The sequence below is a fragment of the Hyperoodon ampullatus genome, assembly GCF_949752795.1.
Source record: "Hyperoodon ampullatus genome assembly, chromosome: 12".
Taxonomy (NCBI): Eukaryota; Metazoa; Chordata; class Mammalia; order Artiodactyla; family Ziphiidae; genus Hyperoodon; species Hyperoodon ampullatus.
In genome coordinates, this window is record NC_136925.1 from 54,969,406 (window position 1) to 54,996,095 (window position 26,690).

Genomic DNA, 26,690 nt, shown 5'->3' on the forward strand with positions numbered 1-26,690 from the left:
AGGAGACAGCATTATATTTTTAGTAATTGTCTAATCAAATGCCATTGACAAAGGAAGCGATTACTGGCTAGTCACAACTTTGCTCAGAAAAGGAGAGTTGCTACTCCCAATTAAAAGAACGAGAAATCCCCTGAAAGAACAAACAGTGAAACAGATCTCTCCAGACTACTAGACCCCTAGTTCAAAAAGGAGGTAATAAAAATGCTAAAGGAGTAAGAAAGATGATTGATAGAAGTTCAGAGCACTGTAACAAGGAACTGGAAACTCTAAAGAGGAACCAATTGCAGTTTAGATAACTCAATTGCTGTGATTACAAACCTATCTAAAAGAAAAAAAGAAACAGCTAACACACGAAAGGGCTGGAAGGAACAATCAATATAGGTAAGCTTTGATCGGAGCCCGGGGAAAGTAGTCTTTTTCATTCGTGGGCCATGGAGCAGGGAGAGAGACGGAAGATCAAAAAGAGGAACTGTATGAGTGGTGCTAGATTTTGAGGGGCTAATGTGAGAGGTCTTGGTGCCCAGGTGCAAAGAAATATGGCATCATGATGTGAGAAGGCTACGGTAAAGGATCTGGAGATGAGGGTCCAGGAAGGGAGGCCCACAGTCACACTTCAGTGTAGCCTTGGGCCCACTCCAATCAGAGACTTCTGCAGAGACAGCTGGACCCACTCTCTACACCAAGATCTCTTAGTTAAGTCCACAGAGACTCTAGCAATGCCTTGACGCCTATGCTTGGCCCTTACACTATATTCTTTTGTTGTCGTTGCCACTGAAATATTTTGCACAGTAAGATTCCTTCATTCTTTCTTTTCCAATTATTTTGCATTTACCCTACTGTTTTTAATCCATCTACTTTCCACAAATATGAGTACTTCAAACAAATAGCTACTTGGGAATAAATTACATTCCCTCGAAAGTGACAAGTGTGACCAGAGGCATGAGTTTCTCTTCCTGGAGAGCTTTCTCACTCTAAGATTTGAAGGTCCATTGCTGGGGGATCCTCATTTTCCTTCAGCTACCTCCTCTGGCTGCTTTCCTGGGGCTTTTTCCACTACATGGAGTCTAAGCAGGTAGAATAATGCCAAGACCTTCCATACAGTGGTTCTGGTGCTTCTGCAGATACACATTTCCTTTCAGGTAAAGGAGCTCAGATTCCAAAATCCAGAATACATTAATTTTGCTGACTCATTATGTTAACCACCATCCCCTCCCCCCATCGAAGTTCTAAACGACTGATCTAGGCTGACACATAGGATGTCTATTTAAATAGTCTAAGTCTGTTTTATCTGTCCAGGAGTTAATAATACAGAGGGAATGACAAACGGAATGGATTGTACAAAAATTGCACATGTTCATGAAAAAGAAAGGGAATTACAAACTAGATGCTAAACTGAGTTCTGACATTAACAAATAAAAGACACTATATGGTATTTTTTTAAAAAAGCTCTTAAATTCTCTTTCCTTACTAAGCCATTTGAGGTAAGTGGACAAACTGATGAGCTTCTCTCTGCCCCTCAGACTCTTTAAATTTTCAAACACGTAGGTTAAGGCAGGAACTTTCAACATGAACTCAAAGAGCTGACTTGCTGACTTCACAGGTACATTATGTTGAAGTATCTCAGAAAGGAACAAATGTTTGTCAGCCTTCGATGATCACTTATGCCTCTTGCTTGTTAACACAGATTTTATAAGCAGCTCAACTCAAAACACTCAGAAGAGACTACTGAAAAAAAACATGTAAAGCACACTTTTTCAGAATCAATGATTTCCAGAGTTCCATCTTTGGAGTTGGCAGTATAACAAAGCTACTGAAATAGTTGTATCATTCCTGAATACTTCAGGGTCCCTTCCCATTTTGTGAAATGAGTAACTCTTCTAAACGTTTCTGAAAGGCTCTAGTTTTTCAATTAGTGCAATCCTCCAACATACTGTTTATTTAATATCTATCTTGGTACAAGATAAAACTTTTAAATTATTTACCTAATATGCCTAAAAATGTTCTGGTAATTTAAAAGAAAAAGAATCAAAACAAAAGCAAAATATTATGAACTGAACTTGAAATACCCTAAACAGAAATTTTGGTTTAGACAACATTCAAAGAAACATTCTCATCCACAAGTCAAAACAGTTACATGAATATTTTTTGAAAGGCTGAAAAACTGCTAAACACCACTGATTATATACTCTTATAGTAAATTTTATGAATTTATAAAATCTTACAATTTTATTTTCAGATGTTGGATTTTCATGGTATTTGATTTAGCTATAGGAAAACTCAGATAACTATGAACTAAAAAAACCTTTTATAATTGTAACAATGAAATTGAATAATCAAGAAATGTCAATACATTTAAGCCTAGTAAACATAAACATCTGAGTCATAAGATAAGATGAGGTTCTTTGAGACATCACAGCCTGGTTTGACAGTGGGAAGTGAAAGGTGGAGATTTTTCCTTATTTTTAACAGGCAAGTGTTGTCTTTGCTGCTCCTGTTCTCTGATCAAGCGAGATTATAACAGCACTCTACTTGAAAGTGGTTTCTAAAAATGCTGTCAACTTTTCCCACTTTCTGATATTATCCTCTACCACTTTCTCTTCAATCCTTATATTCAGTTAGAGCATCTCACCCAAAGCATGACTCTACCAGAGGAAAGTGGGCTGTGGTTCTATAAGAATATAGCTACCAACACTGCATGAATATTTAGAGTTAAGGCTTAGCTACCAAATTGACATTCCAAACTTCATTGGCAGCTGATGAAATAACCATATCCCACTCTACCACACAGATTGAAATGAAGGCTGGAGAACGCAAGCCAATACGCATTCCAGGCTGAGCACTGAATTTTCCCTTGTTTTATGAGTTTGAGCCTGTTCTGCTTAAAAGTAGCCAATTGAATTCTTTTTTTCCTTAAATCTAGGCCAAATTACCAAAGACACTCCTTCCTACACACAAGAATGTGCACACAAAGGAATTTTTTGTTTGTTTGAACTTATTTTCAGTGTGATGTTTAAATAGCACAGATTCAAAGGTGCAAATATGAGAAGATTCCTTGTCTCAATAATTGGAGGATTTTGTTTTCTTCATGAACAAAGAAGCCTGGGTGTTCCTCTTTTAGAGCTAGCTTTATACAACAAAGATAATGCAAGGAACAGGATCAAAGGAGAGGGGAAGGAGATATTGGGGGCTCTCTTTCTGAGGTCTTGGGGTGCCATCTTTGTTAACTTTTCTTCCCATGACTATGCCCTGTGGTGTAAGGGAGAGATGCACCCTAGATCCTTGGTGCTCATAGAACAGCCTGAAGTTTCAGGGAGAAGGGACAAGGTCACCTTGTGCCTGCTGGCAGTTTGCTGAGACCACCTTCCAACTACCGGCCCCCAGCAGTCCCCTAAGATAGATGCAGGTCTGAATTCTCTGACACTAGGTGCATTTCCTATTGTACACCACAGTGTGTAGAGGTGTGTGCGTACACACAGGCATAAACTGAGAAGTCGGCTATGCAGTGGGTAGAGCACAGTTGGGAAGAGCCTCCAAGTCTGTCCTGTTTCCCCTCATCATTATCTTACTGGGGTTGCATATATGAAGAGCCTGGATGGAGTTCAAAATTGTCATAAAATTCTTCTATAAAGTCAATGCCTTAGGAAGCCATAGGTAAGATTAATACCCTTGTTGCCAGGATGACTTTAATTCCTCACAAGAGATCTGAGGGCAAGGCTGGTGTTTTGGTTAGCCCAGCCATCCCTTGGTTAGCATCTCCTTTCTTGTTCAGGTCACAAGATATTGTTGAGGTATATGTACCAGCCCTGCATTGCTTTATGGTATTATTCCATCCAAGAATGCCTAGGGATTTTATTGTGTTCTCTTAGGGAAATCTAACATGCTCTCAGGTATGCAATGAACAATAAATTGCAACCACAAAACTTTTTGTGCACTTCAATAATAGTACATGTCAAAGTTAGCTGTTTACATGTCTGTTCTGGTCAATCAATCAATTGAAAGCTGTGAAGTAGAAACTGAACCTCAATTTCCTCTATACCTAACATAGGGACACTTCAAAATGTTTGTTAAGTAGACAAAGGATCCATGCTCTATCTTCTTGTTCCATTCTCACATCTCTTTGTGTATGCTTTCTTGTCTGGGTTTGGAGGGTAGAATCAGCTGGCATCCATCATTATTGCTGGGACACCATATCCTCTCTGTGGATCACATGGGGAAACTTTGTAGCAGAGATGACTGTATAATGACAAAGTGGTTGTTTGTTAGGGTGTGTGTGAGATCATCTTGAGGCTTTAATTCAGCATTCACATGTGTCTGTATCTCCAAGTGTGTGTGTGAGCCTGCATACACAATATTCACCTCGGTTCTCCTTTCTGTCATGTATTATTCCTATTTGTCTTCTCTGATATTGTTTGCTTTAAACACCTGTATGAATGAAAGGGGAGTTTTCTAACACTATCACCAGTGTGGCAAGAGAACTGCTTTGTCATTAGAGGACTTGTGGCAAAGGCCATATGACAAAGGTGGAAATGCCCTAGAGAGGATACGGATATCCACTGAATGCCTGGGACTTTAAGGTCTACTAAAACCTAGACAACTGATGATTCTATACGGCTATTATCACATGGTTTACTATAACCTTGGTATAAGCTGTATCTACATATTTTTGATAATTCAAACATCTAAAGAATTGGTTCTTGGGAGTTAAAAAATATATATATATATATAAATGCTTGGGCTCATACATTCAGTTTCAATTAGTGTGAAGTAGGGTCTCAATTCTAAAAGCATGCCAGGAATTCTGATGCATGGCTAAGGTTGAAAACCACTGATCTAGATATTTAGCTCTTGATTCTCCTTGTGGTAAAGAAAGTTTCAATTCTAAAGCCAGTTTCTTAAAGCCACACAGGGTACTGAATATCCACAATCCTTCTGAAGTGAACAAGCGCACCGCATGCCATGCTTCCCCACAGGGATAATGTTAGGAATCTGGGCAGGACAATTATTTGAAATTCTGACCCCTTTCCTCTAAATGCCAATGAGCTTCCAGTCATTGTGACTGGAACCGGCGACACCTCCATAAGCTACCAAATGCTCCATAGGTAGCTGGGAGTCATTGTTCAGCTGGCTGTATCTGGCTCCCAAGGCAATAAATATTTCAGATAAATTTCAGCCTCAAACATTTACCTTCAGTTCCACTTCCATTGCCAACATGGTTCCTCTGAGATGGTGGTCTAGGGGTTGACCAAGGATCTAACAGACAAACTTTGATTTTTAAAGTGGTTGCTTTTCCTGAGATGAAAATTTTTAAAAAGTAACACTTGAATAATTAAGTATAGCATTTATGTTATTTCATTTGTTCTTGTCATGACGTTCTATCTAGCCATTTGAATCTCTAAGACAAAAAGCCACAAGTATGTAGTGACAGATTCGAACTGTTGGTCAACCACTCCTCACTCCCGGTCTCTCCTCCCCACAAAACAAAATGAAAACCAAAATAAATTGAAAACCATGGAGATTAAGAGCAGGTATTATAAACTAAATTTTAAACTATTATGTAGTTTTTCTTTTTATTAAATTAACACTCAAAGGGAAACTGACATGCTGGGTGATGAGGATTCAAAAGACTGTTGCCAGTACCAAATTTTGTATTAGAGCAAAGATTTTCCATATATTATTTTTTATGTTGAGGGCAAGACACTTCACTTTACTACAGATTTTCATATCCACCAACCAACATGCAAGTATCTCTATGTCTGTGACGTCAACGAGTGCTAGTATTTCTGAATCTTGGTGACAGTAGGGCAGTCTAGCTTTCCACTCTGTAAATTGCCAATGAGGTTGACAGAGTAGGACCTTTTGGGTACAGGGAACCTATCCAGGCCACTTTAGGTAGGAGGAGAAAGGGTAATGTTGAGGTTCACCAAAGTAAGTTTGTCTAGAGAGCAACTCCCACTGGAACTATGCTACTGGCTTTGGACTGTGATTTAATGAAATTCTACAGAATGACTATTCTTTTCCCTACTCAAAATATTTAATATATTGTATTTCTAGCATATTTCCTGCTCCAGAAGCAGTTCTGTGTGGTAACCTATTATAGAGGACAGGACTCCAGGCAAAAACTTGATTAGCAATATATGGCTCCAAGTATAACAGGTAAATGCAGAAATGGTTGGTTTGGTTGGAATGGCTGAAGCTGGCCAAGTGTAGTAGGATGAAGATAATTACTTTCTCAACGAACTAAGGCCTAATCCACTCTCATGCTTCCAAACACATCTTTTTAGACAGAACACCATTAGTATCACAATAAATAGTTTAGTTCCCATGATGGTCACATTTCATTTGTTCACCATAATTTTCATTGATATTTATTGGTTATCAAAATTATGTTGTTAGTCTGTTGCAACCTAGCAAAAGTACTTTATAAATCTATATATTTTCTAAGATGTGACCAACTTGTGAATGTCCAGCTTTTGAATTATCATAATAGTCAAATACTGAGAAATAATTGAGAGACCTAGGCAATTTTTACAGTCATTCTTACAGTGATTTAAGAAGAGTGCAAATCAAGATGTAAAAGAAAGAAGTAAAAATTAAAATGATTTATAAAAAGAGAAGGCATACTTACTCCCTTACCTGAAACATTTAATGCTCAGGCTTCTTATTGAATTTAGTAGTGGTAAGATGTGTCTTTTTAAAGAAATAAGCAGTCTTCAGTGTTTTTATAGCATTGGTTACTACAGAAATTATACTTCTTTTACTTCTTGTCTTGAAGGGTGAACAAAACAAACAAACTGAAAATACTACAATGAATGGTAAATGATGAAAGATTTACAGTACAAAAAACAGTGTAAAAAGGAAGACAAGTTTAAATATTGTTGTGTAAGAAAGTGATGAAAATAATACAAGAATGAGAATAAGTAAAATGATAGGCTGGAACATCTGGGAAGGTAAATGCAAAGACAAAAAGAAGAATTCGTTAATAATAATTTTTAAAACTTAAGTTTATATCAACTAATCTAAGCATTCATTCAACTTACAATAGAGAACCCTCCCTTATATATATTTATAAAGTCTGAAAACCTACTATTATGTACAGTACTTTCTCTCACTCTGATTTCTATCTCTTCACCCTGAGAATATAACTGAAAAACCACATGCTCAAAGTATTCAAAAATTTGAAACTAGGAAATTAAAAACCAACTATGTGATATAATACATAGAGGAAAAAAATCTTTAACATTTAGAAATTCAACAAGTTTTATTATAAAAATTTTTTTTTAAATAGCAAAGCAAAGCAGCATGCAAGATAAATAAGCGATAGGGTTGCAATTTTTCTAGTTGTGACTAACAGGCAGTTAATCTAATATCATGCTTCTGTGTATAAACTGATTTTTAAGTTTAACCCTCTTGCGTGTCTTAAAAGCCATGCATGCTGTTGTTCTTCCGTGGGTTCTCCAATGGATACAAGATACCAGCCTTGCTAGAGGAGTAGCACTGCCTGTTTGTTTTATAAACTCTCTTCCGTGCTTAACCCTGACAAAATGCATCAGTCTTTGGCCACCATACCTGGCTAGAGCAGATCAGTCCAACTCATCGGGTGTGCCTCTACAATTAGGATGAAGGAAAAATGCTGGTTTTCCCTGTTCGGGAATAGTTATTACTATTTCTCTGAATTAGTGTTGCCTTAAAGCTAAGGTATAACACTCCTTCCCCAGTCCTGAGATTCTCCGTTATAGAGCCGACAGTGATTTTCTCTAGAAATAAAGATCATGTTACTTCGACGTGTGGTGGGTACATCAGTGGCTCCTATTTGCTCCTCTTGGTAGGGATCCAGACACAATATCATCTCTCTTTACCTCTGGTTTCTACATTCTTTCCAGGAGTTATGCATCAATCCTGATCATTTAGTGATTTGAAAATATTTCAGCTTAATTTTAATCTCGGCTCGAAAACCACAGATCAGCAATGGAAGATTTCTATTCGGAATCTTCTTGCAGCTCAATCTATTAGAATCAGTAGAGTAATATTGAAAATGTCGACCTTCAATAATCATATATTTTAGAAATCCTTTCATCTTTACACAAAAACTGGGGGTGGGGGGGTGGAGAGAGGGGGAGGCGGGTAAACTTCCCTTTTAAGCAAAACAGAGGGAGAATAGTTACTAAGTGATTGGATTACGAAAACCTCAGGCCTGAAGAAGGACAGTGTGAAAGAACAAGTGCGCCATGGGGCTTCCAAGCCCAGAGAGGCTCTGAGCTGGGACTTCCCTAAAGCGGGGCTTGGAGGTCGGTGCGCGGAGTCGCCCCTCCAGGGACCGCGGCTCCGCGGACCAGCCTCGCCATCGCCGTGGCTCGCAATAGGCAGAACTGTACCTGACTCACGGATATGGGCTCCTCGGCGCCGGCGTCGTCCGCGGACTTGGGCACCTCGAGGCGGTCGATAAAGGTCTGCAGCTCCTTGCGGAAGGCCTTCATCTGCGCGTTGATGCGGTAGAGCAGCTCGTGCTCGCGGATGCGGCTGCCATCGTCCTCCTCGTCCATCAGTCCGAACAGGTCCCCGTTGGCCACGTAGATGCGCGCCTCGGTGATGATGGTGCTGGTGTCAGCAATGAGCCGGTCGATGGTCTTGCCCAGGCGCTCGGCCTCCGAGCGGATGTCCTTCATCTGCTGTCGGTCGGAGAAGCTCTTGGGCCAGGGCCCAGGCGCGGGGTAGAAGGAGCGGGTGGGCGTGAGGCAGCGGATGTTGCGCACCTCCTCCGAGTCGCTCTCGCCGCCGATGGGCCCTTCGCGCTTGCGGTGCGGCGGCCGCGAGTCGTCGTCGCTCTCCTTCTTGCCCGCATCGCTCTCGGCGTCGCTGTCGCGAGGGCTGCCGCGGATGCCCAGGTGCGAGGCCAGGTCGTAGCGCTGCATGTTGGACATAAGCACGCGGTTCTCGTACTGCAGCTGCATGACCTTGCCGCTGAGCTCGTTGATCTGCAGGCGAGCCGCCTTCAGCTCCTCCTGCAGGGCCTCGGTCTTGGCGCTGTCGTGGTGCCGCGCGCTCTCGTGGCCGCCCGACTTGTACTTGTACTTGTTGAGCTCCGCCGTGATGCGCTTGTTTTGCTCCTCCAGGTCGGCCACGTTCCTTCGCAGCAGCTCCGTCTCGTCTTCCACCAGCTGCAGGTGCTGCCGCAGCTCCGACAGGGATTCGCTCTGCTCCCGCAGGAGGGGGTTGGCCGAGCCGTTAAAGTCGTCGCCCTTCAGGTCATCCAGTTCCGCCTTCAGGCCTCTGTTCTCCACCTCTAGTTCGACGATTTTTCTGCCCAGGATGTTGGCTTCTTCCTCCACCAGCCTCAGCCGCAGCTTGAGCTCAGCCTCTCTGGTGCTGGGAGGCCCCCCGGCTTCTCCTTTAGGCAAAGGACTGTCCAGATCCCCATAAAAGGATCTGTACTTCTGGAGCTCGTGTTCGAATCTGTCCTTTTCTTTATCAATCTTGGCCATTTTCTTTCTCATCAAAGCAGCTTCTTCCTTCACGAACTGCAGCTGGCATTTCAGATCTTCATTGTCCTCCTCATTTGGGAAAAAAAAGGGAAGCGGACAGGGGATCATTTTATGTAAATAAAACAACCAAAAAGGGACACCTGCAAAAATAACTCCTTTTTCTTGTAAATAAGACTTAATGAGACAGAGAGCCAGAGAAGTAGATGCTGTACATTTTTTCCAAATCATTTAAATTCTTTGGCAGAGAAAAGATTAGGACAATATTACATCCTGGAAACCAAAAGAGAAGGGAATATAAAAAGAGAAAAACTGTGGTCATCACTATTCAGAGAATTATACGTTCTCACTGCATACAACTGTTTGGCTGTCATTTTCATCAATGTTCATTTTGTTTGTTCCGTTTTTCTCATGGTTTGAGTTCCCCTGACTGTAGTAAATATGAAACCTCTTCCCTGGAAGGAGCATGTGCTTAATATGTACTCACTGCCATTTACTGAGTTCTGACTCTCAGCCAGATACTGTAAAGTTGTTCACATGTATGACCTAATTTAACGTGCAGAGTAAGCTTATGAGTAGGTATTAAAATTCCTGGTTTAAAGATGTTCAATAGCTTGTTCAAGATTACATAGCTCATAAGTGGCAAAGGACAAAGATGAAATTGGAATTCGGTTCTGACACTAAAGCTTAGTTTGGCACATGATCACTCGGCCATACAGCAAGTAATCTGTCCTCCATCTTTATTCAAGGAAGAATTGTTTTTAAAGGGCTTAAAAGTCGGGAAAGTTTAACACTGGAATGGTCCATCCAAGAAGAAATTGGTAAGTGTTCCATCTAGATCACTCTTAAAATTGGATTTATTTCCATCAGTCTGAAATGGATAGAACTAGTTCTGCCTGGTAAAAGGATGATGGGGTAGACCCTGTAGAAGTTCTTCTCACACATTCTCAGGACAACCTTCAAACCCTAATCATTAACTAAATGGAAAACTACAAACAGAAAAATGGAAATCAACTCTTTCTCAGAGAGCTAATATAAAAACACATTATTATGTCCAAGGACATATTTCCCAAGGACAATTTCCCCAAACTCTCTTTTAAGTATGCACTTGGGGCATACCGTGTAACTTCTGTGGACTTTGGTTTCCTCATTTTAAAAAATGGGAAGGAATAGGGCTTCCCTGGTGGCGCAGTGGTTGAGAGTCCACCTGCCGATGCAGGGGACACGGGTTCGTGCCCTGGTCCGGGAGGATCCCACATGCCGTGGAGCGGCTGGGCCCGTGAGCCATGGCCGCTGGGCCTGCGCGTCCGGAGCCTGTGCTCCGCAACGGGAGAGGCCACGACAATGAGAGGCCCGCATGCCACACACACACAAAAAAAAGACTCAGTCTTAAGAAGATACAGATGACATAAGAGGAAGGGGAACATAAAGACGATGAGGGCCCAAAGAAGTGAACTGAGCTTGGCTTTAACCTAGCCACTACTGGAAGCTAAGTTGCACTCTGATAAATTATATATATTAACTCATTTAATCTGTACAACTCTCTATTATGACCCCATTTTAAGGATGAGGAAACAACTTGTCTAAGGCCATGCAGCTGGTACGTGGCAGAGATTTCCATGTAGGCAACCTGATCCTAAAGTTACTGTTTTTAACTGCTAAGCAATACCACTTCTCAGTATATAAAGTCACTGTGCTGCTGGAGGAACATGTGAGGCATACATAGAAGAAATTGAACAAAATGAAATAAAAAGCTATATAAATAATAGCAGGTCGAACCATATGAAATTGCCATTTGTGTAGGTCAGAACCAACAGCATGTTGGCAATTTCATATGGCTCATCTAGAAAAGGGGGACATGGGAGTATTCAAAAGTGCATATTGATCCCGCTGCAGAGTGCCAGACACTAGACACTGATGAGTGCAAGCTGAGTAAGATGGCCCCTGCCTACAATATGCCCTGGCTAAGTACGGGAGATGAATATGTAAATATGAATTACAACAATATGGGATGCTTGCCCTAACGTAAGTATGTGACTCAATGGTCCTCAACCTTGACTGAGCAATAGAATCATCTATGGACTATTTTATAATTGAGATCTCCCATCTGAGACAGTCCAATCAATCTTCTGGGGTGGGTTTTTGAAAAAAGACAGGTAATAACCTCTGAAAATAAATGAATTGGAAATGATAGCAGGGACTTCAAAGGCCATAATAGCATCCTTGTAAATTTCCCAGGACATTTATGTGCATGAAATAAAAACTGGTGGATTGCAACATGTCTTGACTGTTGTAAGGCCCCAGGTCCCACTGAGAAGTTGATGAAAGATGCATATGTCTTTTGCAGAAAAGTGCCCCTGTGCACATGGAGTGGGGGTCCACAGAGCCAGGAACAAACAGTTAAGAATTCCTGGATTAGAGAATGTTGTTGAAAAAAATAAATAAGCTTTACCATGGGAAGTATAAGAATAGGACAAACATGAGTTAAAAAAAAATAAACTGTCAATTAAAGCTGACTTAAGATTTTTAGAACGGGGAGCATATAGCACCTCTCCCTCAGTGAGGTGGGGAAGAGAACTGATGCATAAAATTATGGCAAAGACACAGTGGGAGAGTTGTGGTGACAGAGCATATATGAACTTATTAAGGGGATGATGAGAAAGGTGCAAAAAGGAGATGATTTTGGTAGAAGACTCTGGGATTCTAGAACTGCCGAGGCCTATAAATGTTCATGTGCAGCACCAGGGGAAAAATTAACCAAGGACGGCGCAGGGAGAGCGAGGAAGAGGAAAATTAACAGTTAATATGTTATGCTTTTTAAAAAATGAGTGAGATAAACTTTTTCAACTTTTGAATATTTAAGTATTGCTTTAGTTAAAATTATCTAATGAGAAAACCCCTTGTAAGAATAAAAAAAAAGTACATATGCTACAGTCCTATAGATCCCAAATTACACATTTAAAAATCAATATCTAGCCAAGTATTTTTAACGAGCCATAATATCATAGCTGTCCCTAAATATTTCCTCTTCTGTTTTAAAATCTCCTTTATTACAGCCACCAGCACCTCTGCTCACCCTAAATGTAGACCTAGTCTTTACTGTGGCTGTGTTTCTAAGTCTCTTAACAAGCCCATGTTGAAGACATGTTTTAAGTTTTATTTTTATTCCTTAATTTCCTTTCTTTTGCTTCCCCAGTCATTGGTAGAGAGAACTACTTCATTCTAGGACTCTCCAAAGCCATCAGGAGTCTCTCTCTCCCCTCTGCCACCCTTCCTACAACATTCCTTTCTTTACGATCTCCTGATACTATAGGAATAGCTATTCTATTGTCCTTATTAATTATGAGTGAACAAGATCAGCACCATGGGTACAGTTCTTAAATGTAGCAACACATAAAGTACTAATGACATTCTGCTGTGTGCTTACAATGCAAAAGCAATAATAACAGGGATGTTAGTGCTAGCTTTTAAAGAAAAGATACTGAATGCTTTATATTGTCTCCTGCATCTACAGCTACATAATTGATATGCATAATTTAACTCTGTTTTACACGAGTGTATCTGGTTACTATGTCTACTTATAGATGTAGCTTATTATTATATACATTTAGAGATGTTTGATGTACTAGCTGAAATTTTATTTCCACATACCTCTGTGGGAGTCTGTTGAGCCTTCTTTTCAGATTTTGGCAAATCTTTGCTTCCTCTTCTCTTTAAAGATAGCTGAAATAAAGCATAAATAGATTTTAGTTTGGTAAACTACAATTTTAATTCAATTTTATATTTTTAAGTATCCTAATTTCCTATGATAAAACCAAGCCAAATGAAAAGTGCTAGTTTAATAGCCATAAGGGAGGGAAAAAACCCCAAACCAGATAGATTTAGATACATTTTACTTTGGATGGGGATATATATCACAATAGAAGAGTAGCTGGCAATTATCAAGTTGATTTGAGAAATACAGGAAACCTACTATAAAAATGCAGAAAAGCAATTTGGAGAAAATTTAGATTGATAATTCAATATATTATATTATTCAAATGAAAGAAATACTTGTTAGCATTCTACATCATTAAAGAAAAAAAAGGAATACGGTATTATTTGCAGTTGGACTTAGGTTGTTATAAGCTTATAAAGACAAACTTTCAGTGGATTTATGTAGAATTTGAAGAATTTCATTCTTTCCTCACCACACATGCATGTAGACAAACATGATACACATGTTCATATACACTCTTCCACACACATGTAATACAGTAGGGAATAGTAGGCGTTATAGTAAAATGGAGATGGCATGCTCCATCTAAAGGAGCCGGCTGAGAGGGAATTAGGAATGTAGACTTTTTCAGAAGAAGCTGGAGATCTGGATTTTTATGTAAAATCTCCCCCATTTTATTGGCTGGCTCTAATTGAAATTCAAACAAATAACACTTTGTAGGTCAAAAAATACACATCTAGTGTCAAATCCTTTCATGGACCAGCAGTCTTGATCTCTGGTGCTCAGTTCCATTTCTCACCACCATTAAAATAAAGTTCCTCTGTATGAATAGTAACTGTATGTATGAATATCTACCATGTACCAAATACTGAGCTGGATACACAATTAAATAATGTACCTACCATTAGTAAGCTCACAATTTAACGTGGGAGACAGGGATGCAAACAAAGTACAAGTTGGCAAATGAGATGCTTTAGGTTCTGTAAAGAAGGGACTTTGTCCTAGTGTGGCGTCACCACCATGAGAATAATAGTTGTCACACAGCAGATGTTGAAAAAAATATTTGCTGAACTAATGAGTGAATATGAAATATGAGATTCTGAGGTCAAACAGGAGGATGGCGGTACAGGCTGACAGTAAAAGGAGGCACGGTTTCTCTAAATAGCAGGCTTCATGAATTTGCCAAGAACTGCAAATTAAATTCTTCACATGTTAATTTCTAACCCAGTTCCAGTGTTAAATGCTGGCATACGTTCATGCTGCAACTGCTTTCATTCAGTATAAAAAGGAAACTACAGAGCCAAATGAATAGTCTACGTGGTTATTTATTTCTAGTTCACAGACATTCTCCATGTTGCTTGTATAATTTTCTTAGAAACAGAAGCTGTGGGGACTGATTCACCATAACCAAAAGTGATTTAGGAACCAAGCAGCAAAAACAGTCTCAAGAAAACCAAGAATATAGTGAGCTGAACTAGGGAATCCTGGAACATTCTGTATAGGGGCTACCTACAAAGAACCACCTAAGTTTATTTTGTTAAATATTTATGGAATGCTCTTACTTTGAATTTACTCCATTATATGTTTATTTAGCACTTACTAATGTACTTCATAAGGTACCATAATAAAAACAGCACAGTCTCTGCTCATTATGAGGTTCCTGATTTACTTGGCAAATGGCCAGTTCAGTCTACAATTTAATACAGTGCAATGTAAGCGATGATAATGCAGAAGCAACATTAACTGGCATTGATTGAGGACTAATTCACGTCAAACACTTTATATACATTACCCCAACTAATTCTTAAAACACCCCTTTAGTCTCCTTTTGCAGATGGTAACACTAAAGCTTAGAGAGGTTAACTAGATTATTTAAAGCAGTGGTTCTCAAAGTACGATCCCCAGAACAACATCATCAGTGTCACTTGGTAACTTGTGATAAATGCAGATTCTCGGGACCCATCCCAGAACTACTGAATCAGAAACTCTGGAGATGGGACCTAGTGAGCCACAGTTTAACCTCTCCAGGTGATTCTGATGCATGATAAACTGTGAGAAGCACTGGTCTAAAGTCACCGCTTGGTAAGAAGCAAAATCAGATTTTGACCCAAGTCTTTCTGACCTTTATTATTTACTAGATCACGAAGAAGAAAGGCTTAATCAGTCTAGGGCTGGAGATGGTATGGGGAACTAGAGATCATTTCCAGAAAGAAGTAACAGCTTATCTTGAATCTGGTAGATGAGGACTAACACAGCTAAAGATGGAGAGGAGGGCGAAGGGAAGAACAAAGCATTCCATGTAGAAAGACCATTTCTGGAACACAAAGAAATTTGGGATGGCTGTAACAAAGTGTGAGGAGAGGGTGACATGGGATTTACTATCAGATCTTGAAGGACATTGAATAAAGTTTGGATTTTACCTCGTCAAGTCAAATTATTGTCCTAAGGTCAATTAGAAGTATTAAGAGGTTTAAATGACTAAATTATTAATTTACTAAATTTAATTATCCAATTAATTAGAATAATTAATTAAATCATAATGATTAAATTGCAGTATTAGATTAGTTAAATTTAATTATTACATTAAGTTATTATTAAAGGAGTATCCATAATCAGATTGTCATAGAAGAAATACAAAGACACAAAGGTGGCAGTCCAAATGACCATGAGGTAAAGGGATGACATGCAAGTGAAATAAGGGAAAGTGTGCTCTGGTTCTGAGAACTTTGGGGGGGGGGGTTGTTTTTCATTCATTCCATATATATCTGTTGAGTTCTGGCATATATACGGTACAGTATGGTTATGCAAATATGAGAAATATTTTACTCTCCTCCCAAAGAGCTAACTGTTTATGATGGTAAAAAGAATGCAGATAATTAGTTAAAACAGTAGACAGAATTAACTGCATTTATGAATAAAGAACAAACAAACGATTGAGAGAGCAAAGAAACAGCTATGATTCCAGATGTGGGGAAATCAGAGAAAATCATCCAAGAGCACTGACCTTTGAAGGATGTGCAACATTTCAACAGAAATAAAACCAAGTAAACAGCAAGGGCAAAGGTGTGGAGGAATAAGCATGCCTTACAGATGAATGGTGACAGAGACACTATAGAGACGAGGCAGAAGAAGACGCTTCAGGGACTGAGGTCAGCTTCTGGAGATGAGAAATTTAGATTTTATCCTATGGGCAATGTTAAAATTAGCCCTCTAAATTAATACAGGAGAAATGCTGAAACTAGGCCATCCTTTCTTAAGAGGCATTTTCTATTTTACTTTTATTTAAACATCACTCAAGTGGTGGGTCAAACTCAAAGCTCTGAGAGAAGGTTTCCCCCTAAATAAAAATATATTGCCTTTAAGGAACCCCCAAGACTACCTGTACCTTTACGTATCACATTTAAATTTTCAATAAATATTTAATCATCGTTTCGTATTCCTGTAAGTTTTTATTAACTTTCTGACCCCAATGAAACAAAGATGAGAGATTCATTTGGGAAGAGAAAGTTGGGGAAATAAGGTAAGTCTAAACAGTCTCTTTCCCATGAGGATAAAATTTTGTCACCCGCCCCAATCACCCCATCCCACGTTCATGCACTAAATCTAGGGACCTCTATAAGGGGACCAGTTTAGGAGGCTAGAACTACATCTCACATTTTCATCTTTGTTCTCAGAGTAGGCACGTCAGGTGGCTCTCTAGATAAATATGTTGAAAACATGTCTTGTCCACATCTTAATCCTTTGCATTCCCATCCTCAGCTATCCAAAAGAGACTGCTGTTCTTTTTATCCACGTGAAGGCCAGGAATTAGAGTTTTACCAAAAATTGTTTGCACAGCAATTATATAAATTGGATTTGTGTTCTAAAATGTTTTGAGACTGACTTTCTTCCTTGATTAAAATTTGGTACATTTCTTAATACGTCATCTCTTTGTGTTTTTAGCAATTAAACAACAGAGAAGAACCTGTCTAAAATGTTATTTTTATACATATTATTTGTACAAAAATCTCCTATGTTTTTAATAAAATTAAAGAGGGATCCACTTGTACAGTGATTAAATCAAGAAGGAAACTATAACTGTATTAATATAGGATTTATGGAGCACTAAATGTGTGCCATGTACTTCCCTAAGTACTTAATATGTATCCATTCATTTAATCTTACCAGTCTTAGGAGTTTGCTACCATTATCCAAAGCACACAAAGGATAAACCACTTAGCTAGCAAATGTTAGAGCCAGGATGTAAGTTATCCAGCTTCACAGCTTTTGCTCTGAACAATTACATCCCACTGCTACTCCAAAAGAAGTAGAGGGTTATATTACTTCTGGGCATATCCTTCTGTATGCTATTACATCATAGCTGCATGGGTTTGAGGCACTAGTTTACATACATTACACATGAGCAATGTATTTTTCTATTGTCAACACAGAAGTCAGCAGAAGTGACATATACACTCACTGGTTCTCACAGCCATCCTGTGAATGCTTGTGACTTCAGGGTGACATTGGAAGTGAGGCATGGGGATTTCTGACTGAAGGCTGGAGAAAAACTGAAAGAGCCAGGAACTCTGGCTCTGCTACCATCTGAATGTTTGTGTCTCCTCAAAATTCATATGTTAAAATCCTAATGCCTAAGATGGTGGTAACAGGAGGTAGGACCTTTGGGAGGTGCTTAGATCATGAGAGTGGAGCCCTCAAGAATGGGATTAGTGCCCTTTTAAAAGAGACCCCACGGAGCTCTCGAGCCTCTTCTTCCATATGAGTATACAAGTTTGTGACCTGGAAGAGGGCTCTCCCTTGGCCATGCTGGCATGCTGAGCTGGGACTTCCCAAACTGTGAGAAATAAATTTCTATCGTTTATAAGCCAACCAGTCAGTGAGATTTTGTTATAGCAACCCATTTTGAAAGGGAACAGGAGAGGCTCTTGTCCCTAGAAGTCCTCCTCCTTGCCTTGTGTTACATCCTTGACACCTGGCAGAGGAGGGGGCAGGTAAGAGCACCCAGAGATCTTGCCCACGACCACATTCTCCACTCTCTCCCCTCAACGTATGAGGCAGGGTCCCAAGCTTTATACAAGACATGATCTTGAGAAGCAAAGGGAATGTGGGTGAAGGAGGCATGCTAGGGTGATCAGGTCTTGTTACTCTTCTCTGGCAAATCTTCCAGTGGTTTTCCAGCTTGCTCAGTCAGAGCCATGCTTTACTAAGGCACAGGAGACCCTGACTACACACTGGATTTGTCCTGGTAACATTTAAAAAAGACATGACCAGGCTTCAACCCAGACAAATTTCAATAGATTCTGGGGTTGGGCTCAGGAATTTTTTCCAAGCTCCCACAGTGGGTAAAATGTACAGCTGGCTCTGAACCACAACCCTGCTCTATGTGGTCAGCCATGCCCCCCACCCCAAACAAGCTCTCCAACCTCATCCCCACCTCACTCCTCCTCTGCTTTCCCGGCTCCAGTGTCACCAACATCCTTGTGGTTCCTCAAACATGCCAAGCATGCTCCAGATTGGGCCTTTCCTCTGCCTGCAACACTCTTCCTTCATACACTCTCACCACCCACTCCCATAGCTCATTCAGGGTCCCTAAGAGGGGCCTTCCCAGACCACTTGGTATAAAAAAACAGGGAAGCCCCTATAAAATACCTCCTCTTCTCTCTTCTCCACACATTCCTTGTCTTCCTAACCCCGCTTTATTTTTCTCCAGACCTCCTCTCACCCTCTGACGTGTGTATCTGTTTCATGTCTGTCTCATTCTGGGAGGTGAGCTCCACACACGCAGGACCTTTGTAATGTTCTGTGATAGCTCTGGCTCTTAGAAATATACCTGGCACAAAGTAGTTGCTCAGACAATGTCAGTTGAATGAGAAAGTAGCTACTTCAACCTTATTTTTTACGTAGCTTTGTTTTTGAAGCATCCTAATCCAAGAAATTGGTAGGTTAAAACAAACACATAAGTCCATTTAAAAAGTTCCATTTAAAGCTTAGAAAAACAAAGTGTCTCAACCTTTCCAACAAAAAGACTAAAGAGTAAAAAATGTATGAGCTGAAAAGTATTTAAAATGGGACATATGATACACCTTTGTTCTGTTCTAATACTTTTTTTGATTTTTACCAATTCACTTTCCCAGCATGATAAATTAAGATTCTAGGTCTCAAAATCATTTTGTAAAGGATATTTGCTACCAACACTGTTTGATGGCCTATCTGCCTTTGTGGCTTCTTCTCATCAGCACCTCTCCAACAGTTTCTCTTCTGCCCCTGGCCCTGGAAGTCTACAGAGTCTCTGCTTCTCTTCCTGCCCTCAAGCCCAGATCAAGACAGTCTTCACCAAAGTGCATTCTTAAGTGACCTCTTCTTAGCTCTCAGTCGTGGAAGGAACCAAGTTAATGACTCTCCATACTCTTTCACTTTCCCTAGCCTTGGGGAAACATCAATGTGATAATTCTTATGTGAACTAAGTTACTTTCCATGTAATATAATTCACCAAGGATTTACAAAACATAATCTGGAAATTATGGGCATAAAGGGACCTAACCTTTGGGTTACTACCAGTGTCTCTTTTTTTTTTTTTCCTTCGTTTTTACAGGTTTTGGGGGGTTTTTTTGTTTTGTTTTGTTTTTAATAGACCATCTGCCCAGCCCCTTCTCTGCCTAAAACTTATCCATCCCTAAATGTTGTCCGTCCTTCGAGGCCAGTTTCTCTAACAGCCCAACCTCAGAGCAATGTGTCCATTCTATGAGCTTCTGTCAGGCTAACTTAAGGCTGTATCTACCACTTCTCCCTTCCTTAACCCTATGTAGCACTGTAGCCTATGCATGGCCTGGGTTTCGTTTGATTTAAGGTGGATGATCAGAGTACAACCTTGGTGAGGAGGATGTTAATGTGGATACTGATTGCACGTGTTTATTTATTTGCATATTTATGTAAATACTGTTTTTAGGCTCTTTGAAAAGTAAATGGTAGCTTTAAAGAATAGAAAGAAAAGAATGAAGTAAGATAGGGAAAAAAGGCAAAAGCGGGGCATTAAGAAGTAAGACAAATCTGGAGCCCTTTGGACTCTTGTCAGTCACTGGTCCTGTATCAGCCAGCACCAAGCAGCAGCCACTAAGCAGCTCCCAGGAGCCGGGGACGGGGATGAGGTGGCGGCTCTCAGTGTCTCTTATACATTAGACTTAAGACTTTATTAGTGATAAAGGCTTTCCACAGTAAAACTCTTTACAAAACTGGCTGTATTTTTCCCCTCCCAGTAAATAGTCCATTTACAATATGCCCCATTAAGAGGCAGAGTCTTTTTCTGCACCTCTTCAAACTGGGCTGGCCTTGTGACCCGCTTTGACCAATAAAATACAGTAGGAGTAAAATGTGGTAGGAAAGATGACATGCTAGTTCTGACTCTACCCTCAAGAGATCGTGCACATTTCTGCTCATTCTCTCTTGGAAACGTGCTGCCCCATGTGACAAGTCTGGGGTAGCCTGCTGTATGAAAAGAGTCACATGGCCCAGTTATTCCCATTGTCCTAGCCAACAGCCAGCCAACTCCCAGAAGCAGAGCTTCCCAACTGACTGTCAGCTGACCACAAATATATTTGGGGACCCAACTGAGACCAGAATAATCCATACAGAGGGCAAAAGAATTAGGCAAATAAATGACAGTTTAATGCCACTAAATTTTGTGATAGTCTGTTGCACATAAACAGCTATTACATTTACCAAATACTTTTCATCATTGAGTTTGAAAAATTGAGTTGATATTTATTAAAAAAAATCCTTTATTCAAATCCCAGAAAAGCAAAAGACATACATAAAAGGCCAGGTAAAAGAGCTGAAGGGAGGATCAAAAAACATAGGAAAAAAAGAAAGTCAATGTACTTTCTTTGTTTTTATTTTTCCCCTACTTTTGTCAATATTTTGATTCCATAAAATATTTTTTAATAAAACTGAGCTTTAAATAAGTTATCATAAAAGCTTACAAAAGGCAGATGCTTCTCTTAAGATGCTTCTTTTAATAGAAGAAGGTGTTTAATTAGCACCGAAGGTGTGATATAAGTTAAATGCTAATAAAGTTCATCCTAACCGTCAAGCTTAATACAGGGTCTGGCTCAGCACATTTTTGAAGTACTTCTTCTATTTGAACTTAGCTTTTATCCTTTCTTTTTCAGAAGAAGTGATGTATACATCTTTACAGTGCTTCCCTCGATCTAGGTTTCTAATTTATATCTGTCAATTTTATTTGTCCTTTTGTTTCTATAGTTTTCTTAGGCAAGGGAAGAAAAATCATCTTACAAAACTTCCTAATTAAGTCAATTTACAAAGTTGAAACATAAAAAATTCAAAGAAAGCTGTATTGAGAAAATTCTCAATTGCATTTTAAGGACTAGATTTCCCAAACTCCTACTGATTGTTAGTTTAAAAGGCCAGAATTTAGAAAAGAACAGAATAGAGAAGAAAGGAAAAGAAAGTTGTCATTAATTAATCTATTCCAAGAAACAACTTTGGAAGATTTGGGGAAGAAAATTAATCAACAATTTAAATCTGGGATTTGTTCCCAGCAAATACTAATATTTATTAGTTTTAGTATTAGTATTTATTTTAAAAACTTAATTTTTCATTCTTGGGGAAGATGGGGATCCCCTTCTGAATATTATCACAGAGGTACATGTCACACATGGAGAGGTGTAACTGGCATACAGAGTGTGTGTCATGGAGGTGGAGACCCACATCTGCAAGAATAAATCAACCCTCTTCTGCCAGAATGTTATCTTCCCCTTCTGTCCTGTAAGCCCAGGCCCCTTCAGAGTTATGAGGCTTCAAAACTTATTTTTTCTTACCTACAGTGAATGCCTAAGTAAACACTTTCAAAAGCTGGAAAAGCTAGTTTTCTGCTCTACTTCGAACCAATGCCAAATTGAAATAGCTGGGATCATGTTCTTTGTTATTTAAAGAGATTTTTTAAAATAAAAGAATCCTATGAATTTTCCTTTTCTTGGCTCCTTCATCGTTCTCCCTTTGTGCTGATGTAGATATCCACAGCAGAGGTCAGACTGAATACAGAGTTGTATAAATTCTTTATTGCTAAAGAATATTAATGTGTGAATTCTGTAGAGCATGCTATCAAACCAAACCACCAATGAAAGAGAAAACATTAGAACTTTTGCCTATGCGGGAGTCAGGATTATCTCCTCAGGGCCACAAGGCTTTGAATGGCTCTAGAGTTGCATAGTGTCTTTCCTTTTTAAAAGTCATTCTTTGGTGCCAATCATTATTTTAGATCTCTTCTGCTCTCTTCCTAGAATATTGCTTGTTACTAGTGCTTAAATGTTGTTAGATTGGAACTCACTTGCCATAATTAGTACAGTGAAATTTAGGTAAGCCAGAAACTTGAAAAGCAAAATACTGAACTTAACTCCAGAAAATCCAAAAGGTCTGAAGGACCATGTGGTGTCAGAGGGAAAAAAATGAAGGTTTCTCTCATTAATGGGATGTGGTTGCTATAGAACTAGAGGAAATGAAATTGGGAGGAAACTGGAGATAATACTATAATAGTTGGGGCTTATAAAATCTTTGTAAAAAACATCCCTTTTAAAAGTTAGGTTTGGACCCAATAATTGCCTGCCTTCCATTGTGTGCCTTATACTATATGACCAAACACCTCCTGTTCCTTAGACAGTTAGTCTCTGTATTCTCTAAGCTACTTGAAGATATTCAAAGGGTTCAAGGCTACTGGTGAGAGAGTTTCTGATACAAGAATCTCCTACATCATTTTAGAAAACCTCTATTGGAGTAGGGTGTAGGTTGTTAGAAGGTCTTCCAAATTATCAATAATAAACTGATCCCCAAACAAGACCACCTTGCTTTAAAAAAGCAAAGGCAACATGATAAGAGTGCTTCTCTGATATTCATATCACATATTACACTTGGATAGGTATATCCTGAAAAGGCCTCAGAAAGTCCTGCACAAATGAATAGATACAGGACTGGAAGCTTTCTCAATTAAGACTATTTTTTTTTAAACCTGAGAGCCTGGTTAATGACTTTTGAAGTAATAATCATTAAAAAATTATTTTATGTCTTAGATACATGATCCACAGTAAATGTATGCTTACTAAGCGATGAATGTCATCAGCAAATGTGGAGATTTATATTCCCTTCTAATTTGCTCTAGTTAATGACGAGTTCTAAGCACCACTGCATTTAGTAATTAAAATGCATTTAGAAAATTATGGCTGGGCAGTGAAAGCAGTTTCTTATGGCTTTTCTCTATAATAAGGCAAAGAAAAAAATCGCGGCCAGCATTTGTATGTTAAAATAATGATTTGTCCAGTTTTTATATTGTGTATCGACCAGCTTCTACTTAATTAATGCAGTGATATTAACATCATTTTTGTATCAACTTTAGAATCTTGTAAGAAATATGTTTGAAGTGCCATTAAAGATGACAGGATGCTAAGGGGTGGGTATTACACAGGTGCTTTACTCTTTACACAGTCACACATTTAGATATTTTGTGATAAAATTTCAAAGGTCAGAGTATTCAGTAATTCCCAAAATGCACTTCCGAGGCAGGGGAGTAGAAGCAAGTTTCTGGGATAATTCCTAAACTAAGTTAAAAAGTGATAGCCCATAATTGTGCTTTAAAAATTTTGGAATTAGTTGCTAAATTTTAAAATGTGGACGGTTTACATTTTAAAAATTAAGATTTCTAGTTTCAGTTGAAAAATTAGAAGACCTGGTAAAGTTGGGTCCTGATTATGGCGTGGCAACCTTGGATTGGAACTGACTACTGAAACATACATACAATATCCATTTAGCCCCATCACTCAACACAGATAGCCTCACTCATTCATATAACCTGTTTGACCCCCGAGTGACAGCGGAATGGTCAAACTCTGCTCTGGACTGCTAAGGTCACATATGTGGAAGGAGCCCAAGAAACTCAATCTTCCATTCAGTACCTTACAGGAATGCTTTCTATATACCACCTAGACCCTGCCTTTGCTCTTCCAGGAGCTTGCTTCAATAGGAGGCAGGCAATACAATCCCTTTACAAATGGCTCTAATGGATAAAATGTCTTTATTTTCATCTCAAATCCACTTAAAGTAGAAATCACTTAAAGTGACTCAAAGAATAAATCTACTTTATCGTCTATATTAAATCCTTTCATTTAGAAGGGAGTGATCACATCTCAAGTATTTCTTCTCCAGTCTGTATATAATACGCAGTACGTTTAAGCATTCATCATGTGACACGGTTTCATGTCTAGCTTACAGTCAACTTAACTCCTTAAGCCTTTTTTGTGTAAATAGCTATGAATATATTTCTCTCCTTTTTGTATTTGTGTAAATTAAAAAAAATCAAATTGTAAGACATCACATTTATTCATATTAAATTTCATTATTAATTTGGGTTTACTGGTCTAGTACGCTAACCATTTTTTTTGTTATGTCCTTGCCTGTATTTTTCTTGATTGCTACAAAAGAGGATTCTGCCTACATATTCTTTTATTAGAGTATAAGGAATGTACTAGACATGTAGTTGAAATAACATAAAAATGTTTATAAACACAGCATGCCAATGACAATCTCTATAACCTCAATCCATGCATCAAGTAAAAATCATGAATAAAGTATAATCATAGAATATTTTCTCCACAAGTCTTAAATGGATTGGAAAAAAATCTTGTTTCCATGGTTTAATTCAATGATAATCAACTTATTCCTGGGAAATTGGCCTTTTACCATTTTTAAAGCTAGAGAAAGTAAAGGCAGAAGTAATTGGTTTTAAAAAAATTCAGAGTATATTTAAAAGCACAAAGAACCAAATCCAAACTTTTAAAAGCAAATAATACATCCACAGGCTGTGTTTTGTTTGCATGTATATATGCACATTCATAGAGCAAGTGAGTATGAGTGTGTGTGTATGCCTATGTGCATACATGCATATGTAAATATGTGTGTGTATGCATCGGACCATGTGAGAGCATGTGCATGTGTACACATGTATGTGTTTTAGGTCCTGGAAAGAATTTCAGCACATCTTAAAAATTGCTCATTGAATTCTGAAACACAAAGATAGAATCTCTGTAACCTCTATCCATATACCAAACACATAGTTTGAAACCTATTAGAGATATGAGAACACATGCTCACTGAAATAAGTTATAATCTTATTTTACTTTATATTAAGGGATATCTTGATATCCTTTGCAAGTGTATGTTTTTGATCAAATCAGCTCATTTCAAAGTTACTTTGGAATAAATGGAAAATCACTAAATTTCAGAAATTTTAATTTGAACAAAAACAAGTACCATATTTTAGGCTAAATAAATTTACTTAATTCCTTAATACAATGTTAAAGAATGCACACATATTCACACACATCTTCTTTAGACATGAGAGCAACTTAACAGCTACACATACATTAGTCCCTTTATAAATAATAAATAAGTACCTGGAAGATACATGCATGAACATAGAGCATGAGCTATCACCGGAATCGGAAGAAAATATTCCATATATTAAGGAAGTTATGGAAAGTAATCACAGATGAACCAGATTCATTTCCTAACGTATTATTTTTTAAAGAAAATTTACCCTGTTCACCTTGTTATTCTAATTAAAAGAATTTGGGATAACATGACATGAAGCTATCTCTTTCTTCCTATTAAAATATACTTGAAGGCAAAGATTAAAATGTACATGCAGTAAGACTGGAAACTAAGATTAATGGTCAAGCATTTGTCAGAATCTGAGAAAATTTTCCTTCAATGATAGCATCAGTGGAATTCAACAAAGAAATAGTGTATCTCATATGTAGCCTTTATGGTCTGAAACAAAAGAATTGGAGCTGCAAATCAATCAGGACTAGACATCCCTGTTTCTTAAAAGTTAAACACAAATTTGCCATATGACTCAGCAATTCCACTCTTAAGTATATACCCAAGAAAAATGAAAACTTATATTCACCAAGGACTTGCACAAGAATATTGTTAAGCATTATTCATAATAGCTCAAATGGGAACAACCTAAATGTCCACCTACTGATGAAGATACATAAAGTGTAGTATCCATGTAATAGAATACTATTCAGCAATAAAAAATGAACTACTGATACACGATATGACACAGATGAGCCTCAAAAACATTATGTTAAGTGAAAGAAGCCAGGCAGAAACACTGTATGATTTCGTTTATATGAAATGTCTAGAAAAGGGAAGTCAATAGATATAGGAAGTAGATTAGTGGTTGGAGATTAATGGGCATGAGGGATCTTACAGAGGTGATAAAACTGTTCTAACACCGATTTATTGTAATAATTGTACAACTTGGAAAATTTGCTAAAGAAAAAAACATTGAATTGTACAGCTGTAATGGGTTAACTATATCAGGGGTCCCCAATCCCTGGGCCACAGACTGATACAGGTCTGTAGCCTGTTAGGAACCGGGCTGCACAGCAGGAGGTGAGCAGTGGACTAGCGAGCGAAGCTTCATC

At 38.7% G+C, this 26,690-nt stretch overlaps 1 protein-coding gene across 1 annotated transcript in view; it reads right to left on the reverse strand.

The window, feature by feature from the left end:
* Positions 1 to 6,828: 6,828 nt before the first annotated feature.
* The window catches only part of MTCL3 (MTCL family member 3), a gene marked incomplete at both ends in the record, with an annotated part of 39,067 nt that continues 19,205 nt past the window's right edge, over positions 6,829 to 26,690 (reverse strand). Inside the window, 3 exons of the mRNA XM_079716789.1 lie at positions 6,829 to 6,939; positions 8,373 to 9,548; positions 13,128 to 13,199. Of these exons, the coding sequence (XP_079572915.1) occupies positions 6,829 to 6,939; positions 8,373 to 9,548; positions 13,128 to 13,199 (1,359 nt within the window). The remainder of the gene's footprint in view (positions 6,940 to 8,372; positions 9,549 to 13,127; positions 13,200 to 26,690) is intronic.